We start from the raw sequence: 12,795 nt of genomic DNA, 5'->3' as shown, positions 1-12,795 counted from the left end.
CAGTGCACTACTTAACAACTACAGGGACAAAGAGGTTATCAAGGAAGAAAGGAGAATGTTTAGAGAGTTCAATGAAAATGAAGACACAAGCTATCAAAATATTTGGGACACAGCTAAGGCAGTACTGAGAGGGAAGTTCATAGCCATACAAGCACACATTAGGAAACAAGAAAAAGTACAAATAAACAGCCTGATTGCACATCTTAAAGATCTATAAGAATAAGAATACCCTAAAGCAACCAGTAGGACAGTAATCACTAATGTTAGGAAAGAAATAAATAACATTGAGAATAAGAAAACCATACAAAAGATCAACAAAAGTAAATGTTGGTTCTTAAAAGAGTGAACAAAATCAACAAACCTTTAGCCAGACTCACAAAACAAAAAAGGGAGAAGACCCAAATAAATCAGATCATAAAGGAGAGATATCACAACAGATACCACAGTAATTCAAGATATCATGTGATGCTTCTATGAACAACTATATGCCACCAAGATAGAGAACCTGAGAGAAATGGACTATTTTCTACATACCTACAAACTTCCAAAATTGAATAAAATAAAGAGAACTAGATAGCATGAATAAGCCCATCATAGCTAATGAAATTGAAATAATTATCAAAAACATTCCCAAAAATAAAAGTCCTGGACCAGATGGTTTTACAAATGAATTCTACAAATCCGTCAAAGAAGAACTAGTACCTCTACTTTTAAAAGTCTTCCAGAAGTTTGAAGACACTGGAATACTCCCTTCCATTTTCTATGAAGCCAATATCACTATGATAAAAAAAAAGGAGACAAGGACACAACCAAAAAAGAAAACTGCATATGAATATCTCTGATGAACGTAGATGCTAAAATATTTAACAAAATTCTAGCCAACTGGATACAGCAGTATATTAAAATGATTTTTCATCATAACTAAGTAGGGTTTATCCCAGGCATGCAAGGTTGGCTTAATATATGTAAATCAATCAACGTGATCCACCACATCAATAAATGCAAGACCAAAAACCACATGGTCATATCAAGAGATGCAGAGAAAGCCTTTGACAAAATCCAACATCCCTTTATGATCAAAACACTACAAAAAATGGGATTAGATGGAAAATTCCTGAAGATAGTGGAGTCTATATATAGCAAATCTACAGCCAACATCATACTCAATGGTGAAAACTGGAAGCATTTCCCCTCAAATCAGGTACTAGTCTGCCCACTATCACCATTACTATTCAGCATAGTGATGGAAGTTCTTGCCATAGCAATCAGGCAGGAGCAAGGACTTAAAGGCATACAGATTGGAAGAGAAGAAGAAGTCCAACTCTCCCTATTTGCAGATGACATGATAGTATACATAGAAAAACCTAAGGAATCCAGCAGGAAGCTTTTGGATATCATTAGGCAATACAGTAAGGTGTCAGGCTACAAAATTTACATTCAAAAGTCAGTGGCATTCCTCTATGCAAACACGAATTTAGAAGAAATTGAAATCTAGAAATCAATTCCGTTTACTACAGCAAAAACAACAATGAAACATCTAGGAACAAACCTAACCAAAGAAGTGAAAGGCTTGTATACTGAAAATTATGAGTCACTACTCAAGGAAATAGAAAAAGACACAAAGAAGTGGAAAGATATTCCCTGTTCATGGGTTGGAAGAATTAACATCATCAAAATGAATATACTACCCAGAGCCATCTACAAATTTAATGCTATCCCCATCAAGATCCTAGCCACATTTTTTTAGGAGAATAGAACAAATGCTACAAATGTTTATCTGGAACCAGAAAAGACCTAGAATTGCCAAAAAAAAAAAAATCCTGAGAAGAATCAACAGAACTTGCGGCATCACACTCCCAGATCTCAAACTGTATTATAGGGCCATTGTCATCAAAACTACTTGGTACTAGAATATGAACAGACACACTGACCAGTGGAATAGAACTGAGAACCCAGAATTAAGCCCCATACCTATGGACATCTAATCTTTGACAAAGGTGCCAGACTATTAAATGGGGAAAGCAGTGTCTCTTTAACCAATGATGTTGGAAAAAATGGGTTGAAACATACAGAAGGATGAAACTGAACCACTATATTTCACCAAATACAAAAGTAAATTCCAAGTGTATCAAGGTCTTGGATGTTAGACCAGAAACTACCAGATACTTAGAGGAAAATATTGGCAGAACTCTTCCGTATAAATTTTAAAGACATCTTCAATGAAATGATCCAATTACAAAGAAGACTAAGGCAAGCATAAACCTATGTGACTTACATCAAATTCAAAAGCGTCTGCCCAACAAAATAAACCACTACCCAAACCAAGATGTCCTTCACAATATGGGAGAAGATCTTTACATGCCATACATTAGACAAAAGTTTAATAACCCAAATATATAAAGAGCTTGCCAAACTCAGCCACAAGAAAACAAATAACCCCATCAATAAATGGGGGGAGGATATGGACATAATGTCCACCACAGAAGAGATCCAAAGGCTGAGAAACACATGAAAACATGCTGCAAGTCTTAGATTATCAGATGCAAATAAAGACAACAATGAGATACCACTTCACTCCTGTGAGAATGTCATACATCAGAAAAGGTAGCAGCAGCTAATTCTGGAGAGGTTGTGGGGTCAAAGGAACCCTCCTGCACTACTGGTGGGAATCTATATTAGTCCAACCTCTGTGGAGAACATTCAGGAGAACTCTCTGAAGGCTAGAAATGGACCTACCCTATGACCCTGCAATTCCTCTCCTGGGGATAGATTCTGAGGAACCCAACACACCCATCCAAAATTATCTGTGTACACATATGTTCTTGGCAGCACAATTTGTAATAGCCAAAACCTGGAAGCAACCCAGGTGTCCAACAACAGATGAGTGGCTGAGCAAGTTGTGGTATATATATGCAATGGAATACTACTCAGCTATAAAAAATGGTGACTTCACCATTTTCAGCCGATCTTGGATGGACCTTGAACAATTCATGTTAAGTGAAATAAGTCAGAAACAGAAGGATGAATATGGGAAGATCTCACTCTCAGGTGGAAGTTGAGAAACAAGATCAAAAGTGAAAACAAAAGTTGAACTTGAAATGGATTTGGTGTATTGCAACAAAGTAAAAGATTCTAGGGTGGGGGAGTCAGGTGGTAGCACAGAGGGTTAAGTGCACATCGTACGAAGCGCAAGGACCAGCGTATGGATCCCAGTTCGAGCCCCTGGCTCCCCACCTGCAGGGTCATCGCTTCACAGGCGGTGAAGCAGGTCTGCAGGTGTCTATCTTTCTCTCCCCCTCTCTGTCTTCTCCTCCTCTCTCCATTTCTCTCTGTCCTATCTAACAGTGATGACATCTACAACAACAATGAAAAACAACAAGGGCAACAAAAAAAGGGAAAATAAATTTTAAAAAAACTTAAAAAATAAAGACTCTAGGGTGGGTGGAGGGGAGAATACAGGTCCAAGAAGGATGACGGAGGACCTAGTGGGGGTTGTTTTTTTAATATGGAAAACTGAGCAATGTTGTGCACATACAAACTATTGTATTTACTATCCCATGTAAAACATTAATTCCCCAATAAAGAAATTAAAAAGAGAGAGAATTAATGACCAAAAAGATGGTTACAAATAATAAAGAAGAAATGAGGTGGAATAATAAACAAGAACCATATGTTGAAAAGTATTGAGATGTGGAGAAACATTTCTAAGCCAAAATAAAGGAGGAATCTGTGGAGAGATAGCTTTTGAAGGTGATGAGTTTGATGATACTGTGATGGCTTTCTTTTAATAGACTTACAGGTTGCAGATGACTTGGGCAAAGAAAAAAATCTAATCCTGTAAATTCATGACTCTATAAAAATTGTTTAAAATGGAAAACCAATAATTAGTAGGGATGTATACTATTGCTTTAGTAATTATAGAGGTAATGTTAATGCTAGTATTTACTAATCTTAAATATTGTAGCACACTCGAGTTTAGGTGGGGGCCAGAGGAAATAGTATAGTCATGAAAAACAACAGTCTTTCATGGTTGAGGCAACAGAGGTCCCAGGTTCATCTCTTAGAACAACATAATCAAAGTTGAACTGTACTCTGATTTAAAAAATGAGTGGTTAAAATATCGTGTTTAACATAAAGGGTAAATCAAAGACCAAGAATAAGAACATTGTCCATTATTATTCTCTATTAGTCACATGAAAATTAGTATCAATTTATTGTTTTTTATGTAGTGTCAGAGATCAACCTCAGAATCTCACACATGTGCATTAATACTAAGTCACCTCACTGGTCCAATCTTTTCATTTCTAATGTGAGAGAGAAAAAGGAGAGAGACTGAAGTAAAATAATACTACCTTCATCTGTGAAAGTGCTAACTCCATGAGGATTAAATGAAGGCAAGTCGAATGTACTTCCAATGATCCTCAATTCCAACGCTGTTGGATCTTCTTTATTCAGATTCATCAAGAGTAGCTTCCCAGGTTTATCAGGTTCAAAACTCTTTATTCCTGGGTATTTTAATCCCTTATAGTCCATAAAGGAGAAAAACAGACATGTTACAAATACTGTACACGCTGATGGAGTTGGTGAGTAGACATGGGTTCACACTGTCTGCTTCAGGACACTTAGGGTATTTGTGCTATAGGTCTCAGCAGAGGAGGGTCTGGAAGTCACATGCTCATGCCACAACACAGACACATACACTTCCATACCTAGTAGTAAAATCATATACCAGACTTTTTAATCCATGAAAAATATGAGAAATGGTAGAAATAGGAGAGCAAGCCAAAGGGATACTTATTACTGAGATTCAGCAATACATGCAAAACACAGAGAGAGAACATTGGTCATAGTTCTAAAACTCTCCTTTATCAGGTTCCTTCAAGAATTTCAGAGACAGGTTTAAGGGGAATCTAGTCAGCCCAAGGAACAAATAACCTTCTTAACCTTTTCTTTGGGACAGTACTGTTGCTATTTTGTTTCACACACCAGTGTTCTTGGCCTTTTAAAGTCTGCATCATGTCACTTTGTTTTCATGACAAATGTGAAAATCACTTTGGTGTGGATTTTTCAGCAGATATCAGATAGTGTCAACCCTGAATATACGAGAGGAGTGACACTCCCAAGGTCCTTCCCTGTCATCTCCATGTAGCAGGTAGCTGCCATAGCTTTGAATGCCTATGGGCTCCCACAATTCATCTATATTGATGAATTTGCATGTTTTTGCAGGATGCTAAGGTATAAAATGCTAGAATATATATATATATATATATATATATGTATATGTATATGTATATATATATAAAACAGAAAGGCAGATATGATTACTTATTTTATTCAAAGATACACACATATACATACACCAGGCTTAAGTGAAATACTTAAGCAGCTAGTCCTAGGAAATAGAGCATGATAGAGTAAGAGATTGCTTACAGAGCTAATGAAAGCCAATCCATTACGAAGTATCTCCAAGTCTTCAGAACCAGTTTCTACCAGAAAATAATAAAGATTATTTCAGACTACTGTAGGAAGCTAGTGATCTATGTCCTTATTCTTAAATGTGGAACTACATATTTAACTCTTCTTTAATAAGTCAAAATAATTCATTATTTTATTTATTTAAGTTGACTGGTATGGCAATATAAGATTGAAAGATATTTAATAATTAAAGCAATCATTTTCCCCTTAATGTATTTATTTTAAATTGAACTGAACATTTTCCTTAGTCTGAACTCTGAAATCCTTTTAAATTCATAGAAATACAGGAAATGCAAAATGTTACAATAATTTGAAAAAGTTTTTATTTTTAATAAAGACAGGCAGGAATGGAGAGAGAGAGATAGAGAGAGAGAGAAATGAACCTTAGCATGGAAGCTTCCTATATGTTAGGGGTTGGATTTAGACCTGGATTGTGCCCTTTCTCTGTCTTTCCCCCTTCCTCCCTACCACTCTTCTCCTTTCTTTCTTTCTTTCTTTCTTTCTTTCTTCTTCCTTCCTTCCTTCCTTCCTTCCTTCCTTCCTTTCTTTCTTTCTCTCTCTCTTTCTCTCTCTTTCTTCCTTTCTTCCTTTCTCTCCCCCCCCCACTGTCTCTTTTTCTTCCATATGCACCAGGATTATTTCTGGAACATGGTGGCTGAATAATGAATCTGCCTCTCCTGGTGGCCAACTTTCCCCTTTCTTTTCTTAAATAGAGACAGAGAGAAACTGAGATGGAAATATAAATGGAGTGAGAAAGGGAGACATCAGTAGAACTACTTTACTACTTACAAACCTTTCACCTTGCAGATGGGGAGCAGGGATTTGACCCAGGGTCCTTTGTCATGCCTTTTGTTAAAAGGCACAAAATAGTCTACCAATATACGTTGATAGATAATAATTCTAAATAAGAAAAATTCATTAAAGAATATATTGGAAATAGAAACAAATTCCAAATGTTTCCATTGAAATGGGAATATAACTCACATGTTCAGTCATATCAATTTATTTGTTATGTAACTTTGTGTAAGTTTTAAATTTTCAATCTAGAGATACAAAAGAACTTTTTTCACTAAACACTCAGTAGGTATGTTTGTTTTACAATTATCTAGAGATATTTAATATCGATATATTTGTTTCTAGGAAAATATTGTACTCTATTGGGCCAAACTGATTGATGTGAACTGAACAAATCTGGTCTAAAGTTCCCAACCATAGTAAACCAAATGCATAATTCTTTTCTTTTTTTTTTTTTTTTGACTTACAGGATTGTTTATTTTACAAGGTTGCATTTCCACATTTTTCCACAAAAGTTTATCTATATATTTCAACCTCAAACAAAATATCATCTTATTCTACCATGGGGCTTACACCCCTTACTTTCCCCTTCGTAATTCTCCCTTCATAGAGCAGAAACACATATTTGTTCCCTGTTATTCAGATTTTACTTGCTATTATTTTGTTTGTTTTCTTTTTTTTATTTAAGAAAGGATTAATTAACAAAACCATAGGGTAGGAGGGGTACAATTCCACACAATTCCCACCACCCAATCTCCATTTCCCACCCCCTCCCCTGATAGCTTTCCCATTCTCTATCCCTCTGGGAGCATGGACCCAGGGTCATTATGGGTTGCAAAAGGTAGAAGGTCTGGCTTCTGTAATTGCTTCCCCACTGAACATGGGCGTTGACTGGTTGGTCCATACTCCCAGTCTGCCTCTCTCTTTCCCTAGTAGGGTGGGTCTCTTGGGAAGCGGAGCTCTAGGACACATTGGTGGGGTCTTCAGTCTAGGGAAGCCTAGCCGGCATCCTGATGACATCTGGAACCTGGTGACTGAAAAGAGAGCCAACATACGAAGCCAAACAAGTTGTTGAGCAATCATGGACCCAAAGCTTGGAATAGTGGAGAGGAAGTGTTAGGGGGGTACTCACTGCAAACTCTACTGTACTTCTGCTTTCAGGTATATATTTTGCAGTAGTTTACGGATATGTGTGAATATATGCTCTCTCTCACAGAAACTGGTGTATATCTAGGTTTTGGGACTTTGTTAGAAAGTGAACCACCTGAGATGAAATTAGAGTATACTATGAAAGGAAAGGTCTCACCTGAGTAATGAAGTTGAAGGGTTGTCATTCCACACGTGAAGTCTCTGGACACAGTCTGAAGTGAAGCATGTTGAGGTGGCAATAGTTGTGTTGGTTAGGTTGTGATCGGCAGATGCAATATTATTTGATATGGATTGGGAGAGGCATATGGGAAAGTGGGCCCCATCCAATGGTTCCAGGACTGGGGGAAGTAGAGGCTCTATAGTGGAGATGCGAGGTTCCTGCATTTCCAGAAGATGTGGTCAGAGCTCAAGCCACTAGCAGCTTCTCAGTCCGCCATCTTCCAGGAACCCATAATTATTTTCTTAAAAGCATCAAAACATAACAAAGGCAAGGTTCTCAAACAAGTTTGTCTTAATGAACAAGCTGGTTGGTTGATAGCAGATCGTGACACCAAGTGTCCTGTGGCACTCCCTGTTGGTTGTCTATGAGCTGCTATTCCCCTGACCTTTTATCTTTGTTGGCAGGGCTTGCCTTTTACAATGGAAAATCAGTAATTACTTCCCAGCTTCCTTTTCAGCTAGGGCATAAGTCTGTTGTCTAACTCTAACTAATGAGATCTAAGGGGATACATTCTGAGAGTTTCTGGGAAAATTCTTCCCTGATATTAAAAAAGAGATACATGTGGAGAGCCTTGGGATAACTGCAAAATTGTGTGAAGACCTCAAACTTTCTCTCCTTACTCACTATGTTTCTTCTCTTTTCTTTCCCTCCTTTATCACCTCCTTAAGTTTATTTACTATAACTTTGAGCATTCTTTTGACTATTATTATTACCAAAATGACCAACCAAAAATAATAAAAAATTGTCAGTACATTGGCTACATGTTGAAATCAATAATTAAGTAGCTTGTCATATCTAATACCTTCTCATTTTATGATCTTGTGAAACACTATTGATCACAAATTTAAAAAAAAACATGGAGAGTAGCAGCTGCTGCATTTCTCCTCTCCTCTCCACTCCCTAGTCAACTAGGAATATCAAAGGAGATCACCTGAGACCACAGCAAGACAGGATCAGAACTACTTTGGGAACCCACCAAATCAAGTTACATTTTTTAAAGATAAATATTTGTTTTCTCAGTAATTAATTTATTGTGAACTTTGTTGTTTCAGTGCTACTTTATATGAAATATTTGTCCAGGTTTTAAATGAGAGAACAGAAAAATATTACTTTTCAAATATGCATCTTGGATATGATCTTGGCTTTGAAAATAATATCATTAATTCTATTACTTTTATTAGACCAATTCAATTTGGTTTTCTTTATATATGTATATTTGGGTTTCTCATCTCTCTAACCAGGAGGGAAATCAAAATAAAAACCACAATCATAATATCACTTGCAAATGTTGGACTGACTATGATTAAAAGGTCAAGAGCTAGTAAGTTTTGGTAAAGACATAGAGAAAAGAGACCTCTTGTGCAGAGTAGCAGCAGCTAAAAGAACAAAAGTAACAACAAGGGCAACAAAATGGTAAAAGCTGCCTCAAGGAGCAGTGGATTAGTAATGCAGGCACCGAACACCAGAAATAACCCTGGAGGCAGAAAGAAAGAAAGAAAAAGCACATTATTTGCTTATAAGAGAAAAGAGGAAGCTTATAAGAGGAAGGGGAAGAAAGCATTCTACAGGACATAATAGCTGAGAACTTTCAGTCTAGACAACATAGAAGACATAAAGGTTCAAGAAACCTAGAGGGTTGCAAACAGAATTAACCCAGACAAATACACAAAAACACATCATTAAAATGAAAAGGAATAAGGATAAAGAAAGGATACTGAAGGCTGCAAGAGAAAAAAAATCACCTAAAGAGGAAAACTCATAAGATTAGCAGCAGACTTCTCCATACAAATACTACAAGCCAGACGAGAATGGCAAGATACTTTATCGAGTGCTCAATGAGAAAGGTTTTCAAACAAGACTACTGTATCCTGCTAGACTGTCATTCAGACTAGATGATGACATAAAAAACTTCTCAGACAAGCAACAGTTGAAGGAATTAACTATCATCAAGCCTTCCCTGAAAGAAGTTATGAAAGTTCTATAAACAGACCATCATAAATATGCTATATCAGAACACTCTAAAAATCTACAATACTGATGTTAAAATATCTTAAGTCTATAATATCAATAAATATCAATGGCCTGAATTCACCTATTATAAGGCAGAGAGTAGGAATATGGATCAGAAAACACAACCCAACAATATGCTGTCTACAGGAAACCTACCTAATGCAACAAGACACACACAGACTAAAAGTGACAGGATGGAAAACTATCATACAAGCCAATGGGCCACAAAAAAGGACAGGAACACCAATTCTCATATCTGACATTATAGACCTTAAAATAAAATTTAAAAAGATTGGGATGGACACTACTTAATGCTCAGAGGATCAGTCAACCAAGAGGACTTAACAATTATTAATATCTATACACCCAATGAGAGGCCATCTAAAACATCAAATATCTACTTAAAGAGCAACAGAAATATATTAAAAGCAACACAGTAATAGCAGAGGACTTCAACACCCCACTCTCTCAACTTGAGAGATCATCCAGGCAGAAAATTAATAAAGAAATGAGGGAATAAAGAAACAAGATCATAAGAGAAAATACTAAGCAGAACCTGGACTGGACTTGGTGTATTACACTAAGTAAAAGACTCTGGTGTGTGTGTGTGGGGGGGAGTATAAGTAAAAAAATAAAATATAAAAATTAAACTGAGAAATGTTATGCATTTACAAACTATTGTATGTTACTGTCAACTGTAAACTATTAATCCCACAAACAAGGAAATTTTAAAAAAGGAAACAAGGAAGACAAATAAAGAGATAGATAAACTAGAACTACTGGACATTTTCAGAGTCATGAACCCCAAGAAACTGGAATACACATTCTGTTCAAGTCTGCATAGGTCATTCTCAAGGATAGATCACATGTTAGGCAACAAAGACAACATTAGCAAATTCAAGAGAACTGAATCATCCCAAGCATCTACTCAGACCACAGTGGGATTAAACTAACACTAAAAGATAAACAAAAAATTAGTATAAGTCCCAAAGTGTGGAAACTCAACAGTACACTACATAACTACTATTGACTCAAAGAGAAGAAATTAAGGAAGAAATCAAAATGTTTCCAGGGTTCAATGAAAATGAAGACATGAGCTTTCAAAATATTTGGGACACAGCTAAGGCAGTACTGAGAGGGAAGTTCATAGCCATACAAGCATACATAAGGAAACAAGAAAAAGCTCAAATAAACAACCTGATTACACACCTTACAGACTTAGAAGAAGAAGAGCAGAGGAACCCTAAACCACTCAGCAGGACTGAAATAACTAAAGTTAGGGCAGAAATAAATAACATTATAAATAAAACCATACAAAAGATCAATGAAAGTAAATGTTGGTTCTTTGAAAGACTGAACAAAATCAACAAAACTTTAGCCAGACTCACATAACAAAAAAGGGAGACGTCCCAAGTAAATTGGATAGTAAATAAAAGAGGAGATATCACAATAGATACCACAGAAATTCAACATATCATGCAAGGCTTCAATGAACAACTGTATGCCACCAAGCTAGAGAACCTGTAAGAAATGAGCAAGTTCCTAGCTACCTATAAACTCCAAAATTAAATAGAGAGGACCTAGAAAATATGAACAGGCCAATCACAGCCAAACAAATTGAAAATGTTATTAAAAACCTTTCTAAGAATAAAAGTCCTGGACCAGATGGTTTTAGAAATGAATTCTACAAAACCTTCAAGAAAGGGTTAATATCTCTGCTTTTAAAATTCTTTCATAAGATTAAAGACACTGGAATACTCCCTACCAGTTTCTATGAAGCCAACATCACTCTGATAACAAAGCAAACAGGGATACAACCAAAAAAGAAAACTACAGACCAATATGTCTAATGAAAATAGATGATAAAATATTTAACAAAATTTTAGCCAACTGATACAGCAGTATATTAAAATGATCTTTCATCATAACTAAGTAGGGTTTATCCCAGGCATGCAAGGTTGGCTTAATATATGTAAATCAATCAATGTGATCCACCACATCAATAAATGCAAGACCAAAAACCACATGGTTATATCAATAGATGCAGAGAAAGCCTTTGACAAAATCCAACATCCTTCTATGATCAAAACACTACAAAAAAGGAGAATATATTGAAAATTCCTGAAGAGAATGGAATCTATATATAGCAAACCTACAGCCAACATCATACTCAATGGTGAAAACTGGAAGCGTTTCCCCTCAGATCAGGTACTAGATAGGGCTGCTCACTATCACCATTACTATTCAACATAGTGATGGAAGTTCTTGCCATAGCAATCAGGCAGGAGCAAGGACTTAAAGGCATACAGATTGGAAGAGAAGAAGAAGTCCAACTCTCCCTATTTGCAGATGACATGATAGTATACATAGAAAAACCTAAGGAATCCAGCAGGAAGCTTTTGGATATCATCAGGCAATACAGTAAGGTGTCAGGCTACAAAATTTACATTCAAAAGTCAGTGGCATTCCTCTATGCAAACACGAATTTAGAAGAAATTGAAATCTAGAAATCAATTCTGTTTACTATAGCAAAAACAACAATGAAACATCTAGGAACAAACCTAACCAAAGAAGTGAAAGGCTTGTATACTGAAAATTATGAGTCACTACTCAAGGAAATAGAAAAAGACACAAAAAAGTGGAAAGATATTCCCTGTTCATGGGTTGGAAGAATTAACATCATCAAAATGAATATACTACCCAGAGCCATCTACAAATTTAATGCTATCCTCATCAAGATCCTAGCCACATTTTTTTTAGGAGAATAGAACAAATGCTACAAATGTTTATCTGGAACCAGAAAAGACCTAGAATTGCCAAAAAAAAAAAAAAAAAAAAAAAGAAGAATCAACAGAACTTGAGGCATCACACTCCCAGATCTCAAACTGTATTATAGGGCCATTGTCATCAAAATTGCTTGGTACTAGAACCTGAATAGACACAGTGACCAGTGGAATAGAATTGAGAACCCAGAATTAAGCCCCCATACCTATGGACATCTAATCTTTGACAAAGGTGCCAGACTATTAAATGGTGAATGCAGAGCCTCTTCAACCAATGATGTTAGAAAAAATGGGTTGAAACATACAGAAGAATGAAACTGAACCACTATATTTCACCAAATACAAAAGTAAATTCCAAGTGTA

At 36.2% G+C, this 12,795-nt stretch overlaps 1 protein-coding gene across 1 annotated transcript in view; it reads right to left on the bottom strand.

Annotated features, from left to right (window-relative positions):
* Positions 1–12,795, bottom strand: part of PON1 (paraoxonase 1) — a 53,172-nt gene that overhangs the window by 21,774 nt on the left and 18,603 nt on the right. The window contains exons 3-4 of the mRNA XM_007522507.3: positions 5,431–5,486; positions 4,353–4,521 (exon numbers count right to left, since the gene is read on the bottom strand). Coding sequence (XP_007522569.1) covers positions 4,353–4,521; positions 5,431–5,486 — 225 coding nt within the window. The remainder of the gene's footprint in view (positions 1–4,352; positions 4,522–5,430; positions 5,487–12,795) is intronic.

The sequence above is a fragment of the Erinaceus europaeus genome, chromosome 8 (assembly GCF_950295315.1).
Source record: "Erinaceus europaeus chromosome 8, mEriEur2.1, whole genome shotgun sequence".
NCBI classification, from domain to species: domain Eukaryota; kingdom Metazoa; phylum Chordata; class Mammalia; order Eulipotyphla; family Erinaceidae; genus Erinaceus; species Erinaceus europaeus.
The sequence above is the reverse complement of the archived record's forward strand: the minus strand, read 5'-3'. Positions and strand labels throughout refer to the sequence as shown.